The 21176-nt window shown below is 34.1% G+C and overlaps 1 protein-coding gene across 8 annotated transcripts in view; it reads right to left on the bottom strand.

Annotated features, from left to right (window-relative positions):
• The window catches only part of LOC124531375 (tensin-1), a 96558-nt gene that overhangs the window by 6716 nt on the left and 68666 nt on the right, over positions 1 to 21176 (bottom strand). For 7 of the 8 annotated variants that reach the window (XM_047105929.1, XM_047105931.1, XM_047105930.1 and 4 more), the window contains 8 exons: positions 15002 to 15058; positions 13487 to 13651; positions 13026 to 13213; positions 12764 to 12913; positions 11280 to 11443; positions 10987 to 11205; positions 10450 to 10626; positions 2471 to 3074 (listed from right to left, as the gene is read on the bottom strand). In XM_047105929.1, coding sequence (XP_046961885.1) covers positions 2471 to 3074; positions 10450 to 10626; positions 10987 to 11205; positions 11280 to 11443; positions 12764 to 12913; positions 13026 to 13213; positions 13487 to 13651; positions 15002 to 15058 — 1724 coding nt within the window. Of the gene's footprint in view, positions 1 to 2470; positions 3075 to 10449; positions 10627 to 10986; positions 11206 to 11279; positions 11444 to 12763; positions 12914 to 13025; positions 13214 to 13486; positions 13652 to 15001; positions 15059 to 17059; positions 17237 to 21176 lie in introns of those variants that run through there. The other variant, XM_047105937.1, reaches the window with a different exon arrangement.

The following is a 21176-nucleotide window of genomic DNA, read 5'->3' as shown; positions in this document are numbered from 1 at the left end:
GATGATCTTACTAAGAAAACAAAGGACCGCCCGCGGAGTGCTGAGATGTATCGCATATAATGTTTATAATCATGCATGTCAACAAGAACGAGGAGTAAATTACTGTTATTACTTGTTACCGCAATGGGGTCGAAACACGCGGCTTTGTTTTCCAGTCTTACACGTTAACGACGAGATAACAACGACCATTTCACATTATTATATCGATTTTACTAAGAAAAAATATTCAATGGACTTGCAGCTTCTTAATTCTTAAACTAAGATTTTGAACCCGCATTCAAAGTACGATAAGCACGTCTCCTATTTAATATAACTTATTATTGTTTTAATTTTTTTCACATACTTGACGGCAAATAAAACACCCTGGGTATAATAGTAAAGTAAAGTAACAGCCTGTAAATTACCCACTGCTGGGCTAAGGCCTCCTCTTCCATTAAGGAGAGAGTTAGGAACATATTCCACCACGCTGTTCCAATGCGGGTTGGTGGAATATTTAGAGAATATGTTAAATAAAATTCAGAAACACGTATGTATATTGTATATCCATAAACCATACCAGACTATAACTTTATTTTTTTTTATTAACTTCTTAAATGATACGAATAAGTATTCAAATATTGTGTTAGAATCCGGTGAGCCTGGTATAAAAAAGTGTTTCGGGTCTGATTTATATAGGTCTGTATCAAAATTAATCAATAGATAACAACCTTTACGAAGATAGCGATAAATTTCGGCAAACGCTAAACAGGTTTTTACAAAATGTAAAGTAGTGTAGTTTTTGTTGCTTTTGTAATAAAAATACCATATTATATTAATCTAATAGCGGCCTGTCCCGGCTTCGCTAGAGTAGACATAAGATTTTTTTTATATATTTAACTTATATACATATGTTTTTGATTTTTATTAAATATATTAAAATATCTTTATTATTGAAATGAAAACTCCTGAGCAGGTTGATTTTTTCCTGCTTGTTCAACAATTATCGTTCATTTTATTTACACAAAAACCTTTTAAATAATGTACCCAAAGCTTCCTTATTAATCCTATTCCTTATCAGTCTATTAGTGAAAACCACATGAAAATCCGTTCAGTAGTTTTAGCGGTTATCGAAAACATATAGACAGAAGCGGGTGGGGTCTTTGTTTTATAATATTTATATACCAACCTATTACATACTTAGTATTCAATCTGCGTTTGATAATAAACAACTCGATCCAGTTTAAATAGTAGATAAGGATATATACTAAAACGAATAAAAAAAACATTTGTAATAAATTGGTGCGTACAATACGTGCATAGTAAGGTGGGTGAATATATGTATATATAATTATATTATGATATAATAACATGATTCGCAAAAAGAACAAAATTTTGGTCGTCATTTAAATCAATGTTTTAATTTACGATCTTTTGTGATTTTTTAATATTTTTGAAATAGATATCATATGTACTTCACATCGTGTTATATGTAAATATAATCTAACAAGATGTTCTGTAACACAATTACAGGAACATAAGAATGATCAATTGATCAAGTGTCCCGCGACGTAATAGCCGAGATTGGTTATGGGATATATTTCATTACACTTCTTCATTGACAGCGAAGTGGGTCGAGCGGAACGCGACTAAATAAATTAACCGAGCGTCCACAATGTTACTGCTCAGTCAGACTCAATACCATGTATGTCGAAATTTAGCTGGACGAAACATTATCTGCCTTTGTTTGTTCTCACGAGTCTAACGCCTAATTTGGTCAAGACGCAAATATTATCTGTAGTACTCAATATCTCAGATCTGAACACACGATTTTAATGGTAACAATATTGGTGAATTTGTATCGCATGTTTAGTGACATATTATATGTATCTAATATATGCCTTCCATTAAGTAGACCTTGGGAAAACATTTAGTTAAATAGCGTTATTGATTTCGCTAAAAATACAATATTGATGTAAGGTTTTAAATGTAAACAGAGTTAACAGTTGTAGGCGGCGGGCGCGTGGCCTCCACGCCCACAACACAGGAACACATGTTTATATCTCCCACCAAATCCCCTTCTTTTAATTATACTCTATTCATTTAGTATCTGGGTTAGATTTAAACCATTCTCATTATCTTAATATTCATTTATAACGAAGACTTTATAAACATATGCTTGCTATTTGAAATTAATTTCCGTCATTCTCTAATACAATTGGTGAATTTGAATTACCTATTAACAAAGATCGATCGATAATTATAATAGAAACATTATTAATCATTTATAAACACTTATTGGAGCTTTAAATTAATAGTGTAATCCCTAGCTAAATGGGTAACTAAGAAATAATCCGTTTGCAATAATTTAATATCCGGGATTCATATTAAAGTAGAACATTGAAAATACATTTAATTACAGTTATGATTTATGTAAAGTGTATAAAACTTCTATTTAATGTATAGTTTTAAAAAATACGACAGATGTACTCACTTTCCGTTGCGTACGGGTGAAGCCGGAGGTGGGATGGTAGTAGTCGTTGTAGTTGTGATGTCATCGTGAGTAAATTTTCGGAGGGTGCGCGGTGATAATGGTGTTCGTTGAGGATCCGGAGTGACGGTGCGCTCGTCATCGTCGTCTTCGATTGCCCGATATCCTCGGTCACTGCCGAGAGCTCGACGTACCAGCTCGGGGCTGGCGAGGCGATTCGAAGCGCGAAGCATGCCAGGCCGCAAACCGGGTGCTCCGTAAGTAAATGGCGCGGAGTCAGCGCGCGCGTGGTACGGTATATCAGGAGCGCGGTCGGCGTGCGACTGCGGAGCCGGCGTTGGCGGCGGATCGGGTAGAGTTCTCACTGTTCTGAGCATGTCGCCCAGCAGAGCGTCCAGCTCGTCGGGCGGGCTGGGGGCGGCGCGCCGGCCCGCCGACGATATGCCCGAATCCATTGATGCGCTGAGCGGAGAGGACGGCCCGCCGCCCGCGCGTACTACTGTGGCGTAGATGGACCCGTCCAAAGGACCGAACGTATGAGCAGCCTCCGCCCCCTCGCCCGTTTCCCCACCGGAGCCCGAACCCTCTGCACTGCCGTTATTGTCACCTGTTATCAAAGTTTCTAATATTACGAAAGGGAAAATTGCTAGGTCTGTTTGACTCGGGTTTCAGTTTAAAATTAAAAAGATGAATTTTTACAGGACAAAATGTCATAAATACATTACAATGTAAACAGTTTTATTTTAATGGAAGTTACAACTTGTAGTAAGGGCACTCGCTGTTTATTAACTGTTTATTGCTAGCATTGAGTAGCAGTAGTTAAAAGTACTCGGCTAGCCAGACAACATCCCTAAAAGGACTGTGTTTGATTCCCGTTACCCATATCCCGGCCGTCACCGTTGTCTCACAGAATGTCACAAAGACTCTTTCTTATTCATTCAATAGATTGTAATGATTACTTCGTGATTAATTTTATTATTCACATGTCTTACTACTTTAATGCTACTTTAAAAATAATACTAGTTATGCTTAAAAGTAAAATAAATAATGCTTTAAAATTTCGTTTAATCGCTAAATGACCTATTAAATGGTACTTTACAACTAGCCGACTTTGTACAGGAAGAGTTTAAGAAGTTCTATGGACGTCGCATGGCACCATGTCGGTTTGGCGCCAATTTCAGACATTTTATATTATTTATTTTTAGACTTACTAGTCGCCTTTTTATTAAATAGTATTCATAAATATTCATGATGTCAAAAAACCCAAGATGTAGCTATAATTCCGTAACATAATAAAACATCCTTTATTATTATAGTATATTTTATCTATGCGTGAATCGTAAGTCGAGTCTTGATAACAAACAATTATATCGGAGACTCCATACAGGTTTGTGGTTCAAGGCAACTACGCCTAACAAGGAAATGTCCTTTGTAAGACGTACCTTTTTGTTATTATAATCTATTCAAGATCAGATCATTGGATATGAATGTGTACACTGTAAAGTACTTTGCTAAATGCTTTGTTATAATACTCATAAGCGATTATAAAACGTAAGTTCCATAAATGCGCCCAGAACTTCAACTTTAATCTATATATATTATAAATGTAGAAAGTAACGATTTCTGTCTGTCAGTCGTATCGTTCTTTCACGGTCAAACCGATGAACTGAATTTAATGAAATTTGGTATGAAATAAACTTGAACTCCAAGGACATAGGCTACTTTTTTTGCCTGGCACACACAACTAACACCCAAAAACGCGAGCTTAGTTGCGGGCTACTAATAGTTTTTCATATATTTAAATATATGATTAAGGTTATAGAATTATGATCTGTTGTAGTGATTAGTTATTTTTTGTTTTGTGTTTTTATACGCAAGGGTTAAATAAATTACAGCTTACGAACGAGATTTTTTTAATTACCACTAATAAAATCGTATACATTATCAAACTTTTTGAAATAACGTAAATTAAAAATTGGAACGAAATTTTTCGGATATCGTGACAAACATGTCGCACATATTTGCAACTTATAAAATTAAATGTTTATTACCTAAACGTTTTATTTTATTCGTTTTTTATTGTAAATTTATGCTTAAAATACATAAAAAATGTATACTAAACGATAATTCAAAAGAAATAGATAAAAGAGATCAATTGGAATGGTTAATGAATGACTTAATGTATGTGTGCCTTCACCGCTGATAAGTATCAAACAACATTTTCTATTTCTCGGAATTCGTGAAAATATTCTAATAAGAATCTGGAATTTAATCAAATTTCGAAACGAATCTAAATATAAAGTTGTCAATAACGCGATCAGCATAAAGTTATCAACGTCGGTGTGACCGTCACCGTCGAGATGTTATAGGGAAGATATAGTTATTTCTGTGATCCTCACAAAAATAACACGGTAACCGTCAGGCGAGGGCTACTCTTACGAAATGAACGCCAGCGCTGCGCCGACACAGGAAGAGGATGTGCGACGCTTGACCTGCCAATTCTTATGCACCATTTGCTATTTTTTAATATGTACTAAAAATACATAACAACTATACTATTATGCAAAATATCAAAAGAAATATTTTTATTTGGAAATATATATAAGCTATAATATTTATGTAGCTATATATAAGGAATAAATTATTTCACACAGCTGTTTCGAGATCTTAAAGTTTTGAGAAACAGGTTCCTAAGCAACTCACTGTCTAAACGAGACGCTTATATACAGAGTGTATTAAAAATAATGTCATTGCAAATTAATAAAATATCTTCTTAAATCTCCCGCTGAGCACTCGAAAACATGTCTACGGTTATTAATGATGAACCCGACAAAGGTCACTATGATTAATTTATGAGGACCGTTGTTCGTTAACTAATGAAAATTAGGGTGACCATGATATTCGGATGTCTCATGTTGGAGATTATTGATTACACGGGTATTGAAAGGGACATTGCTCTACTTAGCCGTAACATCAAATTAGATCCAAAGTATTCGCTAGTTAGTAGTTGTTAGTGTATAATTAGTTAAGGCTGATCGAAAACGAATGAAATTTAGCACATGGATAGTAGATTATCATAGATTCAACGCGGGTTCAGCTAGTTATCTATATGTAATGGAAATGCGTAACAAGGTTGAATTTGACTGCATGATTACTTTTAAGAGATCAACTTGTGTGACTTTATTATTGTATACTAGAGTAAGGGCGTTTAAAAAAAATACAGACGAATTGACAACCTCCTCCTTTTTGAAGTCGGTTGAATATAATGAAATGATTGTCTGTGTCATGTGGAACAAGTACATGTTCTTTTTTAATATTACATCTTAGCTGTGCCATGGGCTTTCAAATACACTGAGCTGATAGTTGATGATCATTTGTATACAGTGAGCCAAATTGGCCGTTTATGGTTATTACTTTTCTCCTTGGGGTCAGTTGAGTTATACCCATATAGCTTCCCTCAATAAGCGGACTATCTACTTCAAAAATATTTAATGACGTTTGGTCGTTCCTGAGATTAGTGTGTACCATATAGTCCAAACGTTTGGGAACATAGATGAAAATAAACTAACGTAAAGCCTGTACCAAGAAATAAAGCCGTGTGGCTCATCTGTACAAATTGTAAATGTATCAAAGGTATTTCGGCAAAGTGTTATGTGGCGTCGGACTCTACATTGTAATGGACATTAATGATTTGAACAAAATTCCGTGGTTAGACCGTAATCTGCGCGAAGGTGAGCGTGCGTTCGTGACGGCTTCCAATGATGTCATCGCGCCGCTCCACCTTGTGTTTCTACGAAACTCTAAGCTCTGCATTATTACTCAACCTTATCCCAAAACCACTCTTTACGTCCGTCGGTCGGACTTCGAGTACGAAACCGGTTCACGTGTCTTCCTTTTGCGAAATATTCATTTTTATCACATCTTCAAAATATATGATCCTCCGCTTCAAGATTTTCGTAATGGATAAGGTAATATTCAAGTTTATGTTAATTTACTACAAAGTTACGACGTTAATAAGGTAATAACATAACTTTTAGTGGACAACGATTATAATGAGATTACAAATAGTAATTAAAAAAACATACGCTTTTTAAAATTAAAATTTTAAATTTTAATAAATATCTGCGGTAATAAATTATTGCATTTAATTTTCTTATATCGTATTTAAATTAACATTTAAAGTAAATATTTTGTTAAATTGACAACTGGTTCGATTAACTGAGTTCATCGTAATTTTAGCAACATTTCATTAAAACTGTAACATTTGTAGCATATCTGATAGCATTCTATATATGTATTTAAGTTATATTTTAAGCTTCTCAAAACGTTACGATTATTACAAACAAAATACCTAAATTGGTAAATACAGTTAACAATCCTTATTATCAGTGTTTCGCTCACCTGTTTCTAGGGCAGTCATTGCTTATATCAATCATTGAACCGGTTCGACAAACTGCATACAAATATAGTATAAATGAATGAAAGCACCTCCTATTCGAGATAAAGATTAATTCCCATTTAATAAACTATAATTAATTGAAAACGAAAGCAGCGTCGTGACACACATGTTATAATCGGCTCTCACGAGACGTGTACAAGTAATGCACTGGAATTAATGACTGCTAGGCTAGTGCGAGGCTATGAGCTTCAATGAAAAATGCAGTTGTCGTCATATCCATCGTGTTTCGCTCGCTTTTACTATCCATTGAATACTTTACTTGTAAGTATTGATTATGTAATGTTCATCATTGTATCAAAACACCGTACTATATGAACTTTTACTCTAAATTGGTTTAGATAATTATCGTTCTATGTTTTAGAAATCAAAATTTGAATATAAATTCATTATTAGTTTCCATATTTTCCCATTCACATTTAAAATTGGAACCTAAAATTTGTGCCACTTAAACTATATACAATAAGATTTAATGCGTGAATTTTAAATTAAGATCACGAGTTAAACTCCGCGCAAACATCAATGAGTTTTATATGTTTATATTCGTGGTTGGCAGTAAAACTGTATGTGACGGTTGAAATTCTGGCACACTTATAACCTTGATGCTTAGTCGAAGCAACATACACCCTATCCATAAAATTTAGATTTTGGTTTCTCAATTTATTTCTATTGACTTTATTTTCTACCAATAAACAATTAACCTATATGCTAAGCAGATAATGGTTAAAGAATATATTTAGAAAAACTAACAGGAATAATAGAAAACACATTATTTACATCCTTAAAGTGTGTTGTTATACGATAAGCTACATATCTATACATATTTGCCGTTTTGATATCATTACTCAGTAATATACTAAAAAAAGAAAACAAATTATAATGCATAGCAGGTTTGCGTGTCCGATACTAAATACTCATTCGATTGGATTAATCCCATACAGGTTTCTTTTTATAATTAAATATATACACTTATATTATGTACAATAGCATAATACCTATATATATCCAAGTATTTTGAAGTTATTTATAAATCCCTACTAGTTATACTGTATGAAATAAAATTAACTACAAATTAACCGAACCTATTTTGCCTATGCAGTATTAAAATAAAATAACGTAATTATTATACTATTGGTAAGATTGTGATCGCTAATAAGTGACCTTCGTTTGACTCGGGTTAAGTTTGGTTATGGTAAAATGGAACAATTAAGGGCTCATCTGAGATGGGTGAATGGACATCCATCAGCTATCCGCCACGGTGGTCAATTAGGGGCCCGCGTCGTGACAGCGGAACGCCATCAGATTGAACACTCGCATAATAAAATCCGTCCACCATAGCCGGGACCACTGACAGTAACCATTGTATAATGTAACTAATTTCGTTACGTCTTTCAACTCTTACGCGAGTTGTGCTCATTTATTTTTGACATAATGTGCTACTAACAATTGTTTGAGAATTCAAATTGAAGTCGCTATTTTCATCGATATTTCTGAGATCCACTACAGGCAATTTGATAATATAATAAAATTGAAATTTCATATTTAATATATATTCGTAATAATAAGCTTTACTTACCGGTTGAATAAGAAAAAAAAAACAACAAAACTAATAAATCAGCTGATCCAACGATGTTCACTTCGTTGTGTTATCGTAATTCAACTGTTTCTGTTATTATGTTATATTTTCGTATAAATGTGTGTCATTGTGTTGATAATATATTATCACTGATAAAAGAGGATTTACTAAACTGATAATATTCGTGGCGCACTGGTTAGAGTCAGCGTGAGACTGGGCGGGCGGCGAGGCGCGGCGGCGAACATCACTAAAATAGCTTCGCACCTGCAACGGCACTACACTACCGCTAACAGCTTTGTCAACTATTATAATGACATGTCGACACTATACATTTCCACTCATACAAATGTGGGCCATTGCGGTGTCCGGTTTTGCTTAATTAAGAAATGTTTGATGGATATGATGGTACAATTTTATCATAAAAGTTAACGATTTAAAAAAAAAAGTTTTTATATTTTTTCGTCAAATCATTCTTAAATTTATAAACGCATTCTATAATACTCCACGGTTGAAGTAAATAAAATAGAAAAAATATTTTTTAAACTGCATCCATATAGTTTTCTAATCTAAAAAGGTACAATAGCTTTTCGATACAGTCGCTTGCGATGTGAAAGTTAGGAAAGGATCCTGACCCTTTGGGCTATTATGGTACATACTTCTAAGACCAGCATTATGCTAAAGGGAAAGTGGGAGTTTAAGTATTTCTTTGAATAATGTTAATTGCATTGCTAATAATTGTTAAACAATACGAAAAGTATGAGTACATATTATATTGATAGAAAAAGTTAACTATGTAAACTTTCAATAATTATGGCACGATAGTTAATATTATTATGCAATATTATATTTAACTATAAGTTCCTATTGGAGCTTATAGAAATAAGGTTGGTAGTTATTAAGAAAACATTCTTCTTTTATACAGGCTAATTATCAATTAATATTATCTGTATAACATTGTTTTATATTAATAATATTGTCATATTTACAATAATAGTAATATAACGTTTTATTTTATTTCTTTTTATTAAAAGTTTTATTATGATATCAATGATATGTTACAGTTACAATTAATTATTTATCACTACATTTAGCTATTTTAATTAACTGTTTTAGCTCTTTATGAATGTTAGTCATTGTTAATATTATGTTAATCCGAATAAATTAATTAAGATATAAATTCAAGAAATGAAAAAAAATCCTAACCTTTGAGAACAAGATTGTAAGTGTATATGTATAAACTTATAACTAGAAAAGTAACTAGGCAATTCCTTGACAAATTATTATGTTGTGTTAAAAATATATGTAATGTCAGGCGTAATATCACCGCGGTACATGTGTCTTTTGGGATGCTGAGCGTTCAACGACGCAGCTCAACCAAAATAAACAGCAAACAACGGATGTGAAGCTAATAAAACTTAAGTTAACTACCGCGGACCAGAGTTCTCGTTGTAAAAAGTTTTACTCTAATGTTCAAGTTCAACGCACACAGCGACATGACATTCGAACGATATTTTTATTAAACGATGATTTAATCACACTATAAACATTTTTGCCCATATTTATCAATTAATTTATGATAAAAAATTAGAATATTTTCATTTAAATTTGAAAAAAAAACAGAAATTTTAGTGTAGATAACGATAGTAATTAGATATTATATAAAATATTAGTAATTCTATCATATTAACGATAATGTAGATAACACACGGATATTTAAATCACCCAAATCGTTTATAAAAGAGTATTTAGATGATATTATTGAGAAAGTTTTAATTTTTTTATGTGCATACTTACATTATTTATTATAAATAAAATAAACATCCATTTTAAACATATGAAACCAACTTAAAGTCGAAGTTTTTTAAGTAAAGTGATCGATAAAGACTCTCATATACATCGAATTGTAAATATTTTCGAGTTAAAATTGTTTATTTAATAAAAGGACTTTACCTGGGTCATCATCGGTGATGGTGGAGAGCGGTCGCAGATGTTCGAGCGAGTCGGCGCGGGCGAGCGCGTCGGGCGCGGCGCGCAGCGGGGCCGCGGGCGTGGGGGCGGGAGTCGCGCCGCCCGACCCGCCGCGCGCGAACACCAGCTCCACCGCACCGTCGCTCGGGAACGACGGGTCTGTTCGAAGACAGGAATATCAATAGCTATTTAGCACGTAGGTATAACTGGTGTAATTATTTTACTGTCTAATACCGTAATACAATCATATTTGAGTCTCTATCCATACAATTCTCTACCGTTAAATAATATGGGTTATATATTTACAAGGAGTAAGTGTTGAACTGCTGAAATTAACATTTTATTTAAATAATTATGTTTTATAATAATAGCACCAATAATAATTCAGCATTTCCTCACCCTTTCAAAACTAGAGGAATATTATATGTGAGAAATCAAAGAGTGCGTATAATTAGTGTATTTAGTCGATAGTAATTACAGTCACTAAGTAAGCAGGGGGGGCATGTGCCAAAGATTTACCGTGCACAGCGTGGTCAAGTTGTTGCTTAGTAAAAGAGAGGGTGTGGTCCGCAACGGCGCAGGTGTGGAACTGACAGGCGAAGACCAGGTGTCGTTGAGGATTGTGCGCGTGGGTATGCGCATGCGCAGGTCTCCGATACGCGCGCACTAGAACGTCACCTCGTAGCGCAAGGCGACCCACACCCACAGTCCATCCACCGCCGTTGACCATGTATAATCCTGGAATAATAAACGTTGTATAATATCGTTTAAGTACATAAAATATCTATCTATTTTTAAAGTAAGGAGCATACCTGACGTGTAGACGCAGGTGTAGTTTTCGTATATCTTCAGGAAGGCGATTGTTGGAGTGGTCGGCGCCGCCAGTGAGCCGGCCACGCTCACGTGCGTCAGATGCAATGGCGCCGCGTTCACTCGGATCTGACCAGCCAGCAAGCCCGCAAACGTGTCTATGTACCTAGAACCAAATAAGTTGTTACATTATAACTCTTAAGGCAAAACGTTTAACCTTAAATATATTTCGACTAACTATAAGGATAAGTAGATAAATGTATTGTTAATAAAAATTATGTGTAGTATATATATGTGTCAAGTGTGTATTCACGTTTTAAAATAATGTTAATCAAATAAATAAATTATACGAAGTTGTCATCAAGGTACTTTGAAATAGTTTACGGCCTAAAGAATATTTAAAACAAAATAACGCTTAATGTTTCATTTTTTCTATATAAGGCATTGCAATTCCTTATGTAGTAAATTATCGAATCTACATAAAGAGACGAGAAATTAATTCCTTCTCGTTCTCTCTAATAATACTTAATGGAACTTATAATTACGATGCCTGCATCTCGTACAATTAACCAAAATTGTTTTCGACAGACGAAAATCGAAAATTGCGATTGGTTGAAAATGTAAATACTCGTGGTGATAACCGTTACTTACTTAAAACTGATGCATGATTATCATTAAAAGTTTTTATAAAAAAAAACCATCGACTAAAATATTAGTGGAAATAATAACTGTCCTGATATTAGCTGTAACTTCTAATAAAAGATGGGTGTATAAAGATAGATGATGGTAAGTATAGATGTGTCTTCAGGATTAATATTATCATAATAGTTAGAGTATATATGTATTTTTATAGAAAATAATTAGATGCTGCCACTATATAGCGCAGTAGCGCATCAACCTATGCATCATTCAACGGATCGGCATAACAATACCGGATGTTTTGGATCCTATAAAATTAATTCTATTAAGAAAATTACAGGCAATATGTGCTGTAGTTGTAGAGAGATAATATATCACCTATTTATACTTGAAACTAAGTGGGCCATGGATAGTTTAGTAAGAACTGTTTACATATTTGGTATGTAACAGTATAAAAGACTACAAACGTAGCCTATTTCAATAGATTTAACTTTCATACAATACAGGACAAGTCAGTTAGGAATATTTGCGACTAAGGCTGCGCATAATCCACATTATAAGTTATAAGTAACGCTCGCGCCGCAGCCTCATTAGGTGAACGGCGAGAGAAGCAGAGCGGAATACTGATGAGTTTGAGCTAGCTTAACTCTTTTTATAGGTTTATAAAGCTGTAAGTACCGAGTGCGTCTTTCCGTGATTGTAGATATAATTCATTAGAGGTGGCCATATAAAATAAACTTGAAATGAGTTATTTTAAAAAAAAAAAACCTTTTCGCGTAATTGTAAGAATTACCGTGAAGTGGAAATCTGTGAGTATTGTTATCTTAGTATGCTTATATATAATTACCGTTTATTGGAAGGCAGGTGGAAAACAGGGACCCTGTCGTCGAGATAGCGCCGCATCGCATAGCGGTCGAGTGCGTGTTCCGGAGCGCCGCAAATCGCCGAGTAGTGCATGTAAGCTGCCACCAGTACTCCCAGGCGCTCCCGGTTACCCCTAAATTATTTAAATTATATTTCATTTATAGTTTGATTATTGCACTATAACAGATAGCTTAAAGTATATGTAAAACTGGAATATTTTATCTTTTTAAGATGTTGTTACTAACCAAGCTAAGAGTATCGCAACGTTCTTTGGATGTGCTGCCAGCCAGCTTTCGATGTGCTTACACGCGGCGCAAAGACGCTCAAGTGGCGGCGCCAGGTCTCCTGCCCAGCCAAGCGACCGCGCACGACCAAACACGCTACGTGCCGTGCGACTGTCAGCACTACTGTCGTTGCCACTAACTTCAAACACCTGAAGTTAAATAAATTTTAGAAGTTATATAATGTTATCAAATATTATTTCTTGATATAGTACAAGGACCTAGTAGATTTGCTTAAAATTAAAATTATTTTAGCTTAAAAAAAAGTTATAATAAATTTGATCAACACATTTCAGTTTCCTTACGATGATTATCATCTATACAGAATAGAATGGAATTTCTGATTACATATTCAACAGAAGAAAATGGATTCAAGTTAAGAAATCATTGAGGCCAAAATTAAATAATCTGTCCTGTATACTAACCATGTAGTGTTCACCATGTTTATTGTTCAACATATGAGCAGCTTGGGCTTCTGCTTGGGCATCTCTATCTGGCAGGTGCAGTGCGAGCATACGTTCCGCCACGTAACACAAATCCAGACGGGAGCCTGCACCGCCCGGACCCGGGTAACTCACTGAGCGAGTACCCTGAAAAGAACAAGACATAAACTTAAAAATTGTGCGTATAAATCTAAGTTACTGATTAACTTCCAATTAATATGGAACTAATTAACAATAATCTACGGGTAATATGATAAAGCCGATGAGTTTGTTTGAACGCGCAAGTACCAAGACCTACCAATCCGATTGAGAGAGGTACTAACGGCTAGTGATGTTGTAAAGATAAAAGGGAATAAGTACCAATCTTTGTAAAACAATTACTATAATTATTTAAAGTAAGGACAAAAAAGTAGGTTACGTTCAAAAAGCTAGCATTATAGTAAGAATATAATATACGGGCTAACAGTGAAACGCCATGATTAACCCAAGTATGTTTATGTGAGATCAAACACGCAAGTTGTAGGCGCGACATAATTTTGTGAAAGTGACACAAAGTGTGCGTGGGCGCAGAGCAAATGCATTGCGTTATACAATTATCCGTAATGCAGTTAATCCGATTATTTTGCTCAGAGAATGAATTATTTTACGACTACAAGTTGAGCGGATTTGAAACAACTATGGAAATAGTTATGTTACGAATTACTTTTATTTTATTTTATTTTATTAGGGCTGAAAAGACTTGATAGTCTTAACTTAGGTTTAAGAATAAATTTCTTTTTTCTGCCAATGTTTAACTTACTTTTAGTGTTGATGGATTCTCGTACCGACAAGATTCAAAAGGATACCATGTCTCAAAAAGATTTTGTCATCTAGTCGCAACGCTCTCCCAAGACATAATCAAATATATAGTATATTCGATTATATCCTTTGTGTCAACAATGGCAGAGTAAAGATATACTACTCCACCACTGAATCAAAAATTGAGTTTTTAGCTTGCAATAAATTATGTGATGTTTTTACGTCAATTGAAATTATTTGGATGATGCCTACTAAGGTATTTTTACTCCGTTCAATTATAGACGCAAAAATCGATCGATAAAGTATTTAGGTACATTGTACAATTATAAGTAAATAACAACTAATTTCATGAGCTCCATATGTGACAACGGAAAGAACAGGTCAGCTTAATGCCACAACTTAGGGGTCAAAACGATTAACAACTGATCCTTTTGTTGTCATATATTTGTGATATTAATTTTTATATATCAAATTTAAAAATAAATACAAAATTAGTCAATAATACGACATTTTATCAAAGAGTGCAGTAAACACATACTTTGCCTCATTATTTTTAAAGACAGAATTTTATTCATGTTTTAAATACTAAATTTAAAAAATAAGCAAACAATCTAGGTGTAAGAATTATCAAGTGTGTAAAAAACAATTGCTCTTTTAAAAAAAATAACAACTAAACTCATTATTATAGTTTATACGTACATGTTCCCTCGCAAAAACTGACGTCGCTGACGGCGCTGGGGCGCTGACCGCTCGTGTCTGAAACAATAAAAAAAACTCTTCAAATAAACAATCCAAACATTTGAACTTATGACAGGACAAGTAATTGCGAGATGAAAACTTAAGTATGATTGATACAAAGTATGTGATTATAGATTATTAAATGGAACGAAATTCAATCACTATTTTTTATATTGTTTTTTTCATTTTTCGAATATCTAAGTCGGACTAACAAATGTGCTGACTGATTCAAGCGTTCTCTATCTCCCATAGACTCTATAAGAAATAATACATCGCGAATGCACCCTCAACCTTGATAACTACGGAGTTATGTCATACACACAGACTCACTCAACCTTCAAAGCGGAACACAAAGATAATAAGTAGTGCTGTTCCAGACGGGCTTGCAGAAAGACACCAACTCACAAATCCCTATCGCCTTGTACATCTAATAAACTGCTAGTCAACATTCATACTTATACATAGATTGGCAAAGTTTATGTTAGATAATGGGGAGGAACACATATGACATTAAGAAATTTCCATTTATTAAGTTGTTCTAAGAGTACCTATGCATAAGAAGTTTGACTTATGACTTAGCTATTTAATGGTCATTGACTAAGTAGTCACTCTATTAGTAAATTTTAGATGACAAAACGTCAAGCCCACCTTTTGCGTAATAAAGTTAACAAAGAAGTCGTGTTTTTCAAATTTTAAACACAATTAAAGTCATGATGATTTTATTTTTGAATTTTGTTTACATTAAAGTTTAGCTGAGTAGTGTTATTAATATGATCGTATGTGGGGATCACCCTTAATGTTGCTGATAAATGATGGCATCAAGATAGGTGTGGCTTAAGTGATTACTGCAGCTTTTACGGAGGGTACCGTAGTTAATTATGCTGTTCCGGTGCTAGCTACATTAACGTTACTCAACACGAAATTACGTCATTTGATTTTTCATATAAGTATTCTTATGATTGCATTATGATTTTACAATGCAGAGGGATAATGATTTCGCTATTAAATATGTAGATAATATTAAGGTAATATATATGTTAATATTAGTTATTTAAACACGCTGCCTATCTGGCATATGAAGGACGAAATTCAAATACAAAAATCATTATGACATATTTATATATTTTTTTATTTTACTATTTGGAAAATGTTGATACGAAATGAATATATGTAAAGAAAAAGAAATCAGTACAATCCGATGCATATCTTGAAGAAGCGAATCCTTTAGAATTGGCATTATCTAATCAGCGAGTGGATCGCGGAGGAGCGCGCCGCGCCGGCACCGCGGGCCACTTACACTTTTAGTTTTATTGCAAATTTCACATCAATCACAATCTCAGATTTCAGCCGATATTTGTGAAGTTCTTTAATCAATATAAGTATTTCATTTCTTATAATTCTTTCATTTAAAAATCATGGTATTAAAAAATACGTTCATATCTCTACGAGAGTGCGATAAATTTCCATATATCCTTTTTGTTCGTCATGCCATTGTACGTAATATATATACAAATTTTATCAATACGAATGTTTCATACCTTATTACGTAAACATTGATAGTAATAAACCTTATGATCTTGATATTAATTGATCATATATGGTGTTTGTTTTTTTTTATGAATCAGGAGCCTACAGATAAATGTGCGAACTGATGGTAAGTGGTCCCACAGCTACCACCAATAACTAAGATGTAATGCCTGTTATTACTGTAATTTCACTAACGTTTCAGGACGGAACATAAGAATACCAAGTATACTGTTTCGTGGCACAATACGTCATGAGTGATTAGTAACAACTTTAACAGTCCTGCAAACAAAACCCGACCAGTAAGTAAATGTACTATTGATACCACATACCAATGATCTACGTATGTCGGTACATACGAAATACAAATACGGTTTTTTGTTTCGTTATATAATATATACTTTCTGCTGCTCGTTTGCTCGGCATAACAGCGGAAGTACTTTGCCATTAGATTTCCAATCATTCCTAACACGTATACGTACTCACGAAACACACCATTGCTTTCTTCTGCTGTTTGTTTATAGCTCGAGGGTTTCTGGTGGGCCCGCGCTGTAGATAAAAAGCTGCACGCCACAGCGCGAACGCGAGGCGATGTAGCGCACGCGCTGCCTCTGCCTCGCGAGCGTTTGGAACACGCGGTCGCATTTTTCAAATCAACTTACGTTGCTTCCGAATTCTTATTAATACATATAGTCATTGTCTATTTAACACTAAGCTTATTGTATATTAATGTAATATAATATCATCAAGGAAACGTTTAATCTATTATTAATATTTTTTTTTTTTTTGTAATTCGCTCAGTTATTTTCGATTATAAATATGTATATATAGACGATATTGTGATTTAACCAATCATAGTTAGAATTTGAAATTCCCTTTGAAGGTCGAGATGATTCGTTCGAAGCAGACAGTGAGCGTTCACACAGGGAGTCGCCTGGGGGCATGCGCTCCTGCACTGCGGCATCCCACATGTAACACCAACTGCACCTTGCCAAATACCTAATATAGGTATTTTAATGTTCAATTTTATATTACATAAACATTAGGAAATGTTTACCTAAAAAATATTTTTATACATTAAAAACATAACGAGCGAATTTAATATCATTTCGTAAATTTATTGATTTAAAGAGTAATTATCCAATTTTTATTCAGGAAATGGAACGTATCGTTTTATTTCCGTCATAACCCTGACCTTCGTAACAAACGCGTGTTTAATAGTAGAGGGTGAATAACCTATGGGGTGAGGCTCATCTAAATAAAAGATCGTCACATGTATGGTGTAAACGGACAGCGAAAGCTGAAATATTTCCTTTCATCTCAGGTAAGTTTTAAGTATGTTTTTCTTCGTTTGAAACTCTATAAAAATGTTTTGTTTTTTAAGTCAACACAGCTATAAATAAATCTTTAATTGAAATGCAATTTGTAGGATACAAGAAAACGAGTCTGGATAAAGACGTAGAAATATGTAGATTGTTAATTTAAATCGCTTATAGAAGGCCAGTAGGTAATTTCCAATGCAATCAAAAACACCTTATCTTATCATGTAACATGTATCTCTGCACTACTGTTATTATTTATCTTATAGACAATGAAAATATAACAAAACATAATTTTATTTATAATTACTTATTTAATTGCGTTATAATTTTATTTTAGATTATTAAATTTATTTTTAATTATTTCACAGCACATAATTCTTCACTCACTCACTCAAGCACTACTATTTATAAAAAAATTATATCACAAGCCCTTTTAATACAAGACATGTATTTTTAAAAGGTCACCACATCGCACGTGAGTTTAAAATGAATTTTCAGCGAGGGCGTTGCAGCAATGGTGAGACGCAGCGTTCGGAGCCGAGAGAGGCACTGGCGCCGCAAAGCGTCTCGACGCTCGCCGGCCCGACGCCGCGTTACTAGGCAACGCGCATCTCACTCACTGCGACTGATATTATGATACGACAGGGTGCACGAATAGAAACTAATCCCACGTAATCATAAAACATACTTCTATATCACAACTAGATAGTTAAATGATTTACTGTATATATTAATGTTTTATTATAAGTCAAGAATGCGTTCTTACAACAATCATTAAATAGCGTCGCAACTTTTTAAATATCTAAACAATTTTTATGGGAGAGTTCTCCCAATTCGCATGATGCCATGTAAGGTGCGCATGCCTTGTTGGCCAGGAACTCTTGAAGTCATCATTAGACGCCTCTTATCTGTTACTGATGCAGTGGTTATCAGCAATCACTCGTAATTCTAATTTACTTAAGCTGTTGGTCGCGGGTTAAACTTGGTTATTGGTTTTGGAATAGTATCAAATATGTTCAATGTGAACAGATGAGAAGGTGTACAAATGCTTTTCGGGTATTTGCATTAATTGTTCGGGCAATTAACAATTTAGTTAATTTACTCCAATTTGACAAATATTAATTAGTTTCACATTAAATGACTCAAATAAAGCAAATGCATTAACCGTTCACACTCAGTGCGTTCAGTAGCATTCCGCTCTTGCGTTCATTCTTTTGTTAATGAGTTATTTTTAGTATTTTTTATGTAATTTTCAGTTTTAGTGTTGTGATCCCATGTGATATTTGCGAATACATGAAGTGAAGTGCCACCATATGAAATATAACATCATTTATTTTATTTTTTCTCTATCAATGTCACAACTTCTAGATGTAGAATTATTTAAATTCATTCGTAATAAAAAATCGCAAAAAATCACATTAAAGAGTAATTCGTTCCGAATACACGGTCTATAATTCATTAAAAGAAGTAACATTATAATTCAAGAACGAAATCTGTAATTGGCATAATCTAACGAATCCAATCGAGTCGGAGCCTCGGGAATGCAAGCGGGCCCGGAGGAACACTTTTATTTTTATTCATTAATCGTCGCAGTCTGATTTACTCGCACATGTTTCTAAGAAATGACCTTACACTTAATATAACAATGAATACAAAGATGAATATTATATTTGTAAGCACATGTATGTACTCGTATATGCAAATCATATTAAATTTATCAATTAATTTTTATTTAATTTATTGTATGAAAGATTATAAGGGCCACCTATGTAGTAATAACTTATCTCCCGTCAACTCCGCCCTATTGGCAATGATAGAAATAATTTTCGTAATTAATTTCGACAACGTGCCGCCAAGTATGGGAACATAATTTGTTTTATCTCGTCTGCTTGTACGTCCATTCACTCACTATAACATATATATACTGCAATGTCGCTATGGTGGTGGAATGGCTGATTAGTACTTACTAATCAGCCATTCCACCACCATATATTTAACACCCAGGCCCCATGGTTCTTACCCAAATTGGTTTGCACATATCACCAACAACCAGTAATAATTATTACATTAAAAATTATAACAAACATTGCCGGCAGTTTTCCTCATTATTTTTTCCCTCAACGCCGAGCACGCTATTAATAATAAACAAAATTACTGACACGTTCGCTCGCAATGTTTTAATCATCGAACCACTGGCATATCTCAGCTATTTTTTAAGTTGCGAACCATATTATACGAATCTTTTATATATGATTGTATATGCATTGCGCAAAGAGAGTTCTACTACTTCTTACGTAATTACGCGTCAGTTCATTCATAACTTTGGTATAACGGGCGCGGCGAGGCCGGCGACGCGGACGATGCTACGCTTCCGTAAACAAACCACGCATCGTTCTGAGGTGAGCGAGGTACGGCTGCACTTTATAAAAACATAGTCTTCCCGAATTACAAAATCGACTGTGGTGAAGAATTAATATATTAATCATGCGTTAGTAGGTGAATGTAAGCAACACATTTAGGTAATGCAGTTACCACGCGTCGTTGCCGTCGACTTGGAGGTGCAGATGCCGAAGTTATTTTAAAAATATGTAGGTATATACGTGTCCTATATTGGAACACCGACAGTCCGTTACGAAATTCGATAACATATGAATTGGGAAAGGTATAACTAAAAAACTAAAATAGCTACGTGATTGGGGTGTTTTGAAAACGTTTTTCTTACTTGACAATACACACAATAGTTTGGGTTTAATTATCAATCGTGTTTTTTGGGTATGGCGCCTGATTCCCTTGGTGGGCCGTGTCCATCGGCCGCTCCTGCCCCAAGGCCCTACCTGAATTGTATTATATTATATTCCCATGTTAATATTCTTCATTTTTATTATTTTACAGTTTAATCGTAACTGTTGTAGTTTATTTTGTCATGCTATACGAAATTGATAAAAACAATTAGACATTATTTATTATTAAAATTTGTATATTGATTTATTGACAGATTTTTGATCAATTTGTTACAGTATTATTTAAATAAAAATGTTTTTAATTAAATACTTTTTTCTCTATTGCTGTAACACAGGTTTTTTTTTAATTCATCGATCCTTAAATTCTTTTTATAGGGCTAATTTATTATTGATTCTTAGATTATGACCGATACTAAAATATACTTTAAATTTTCGCGATGTATGTATCCATTATATACATGAAATTCTGGTTATATTCGCGAACATACATTTTTTTATTTTTTTGTCCGTTGTTAAAACAACACAATACCGCTACTCGTGGTGACGGGT

Source organism: Vanessa cardui, chromosome 7 (genome assembly GCF_905220365.1).
Source record: "Vanessa cardui chromosome 7, ilVanCard2.1, whole genome shotgun sequence".
NCBI lineage: Eukaryota > Metazoa > Arthropoda > Insecta > Lepidoptera > Nymphalidae > Vanessa > Vanessa cardui.
This window is presented reverse-complemented; position numbering and strand designations above follow the sequence as displayed.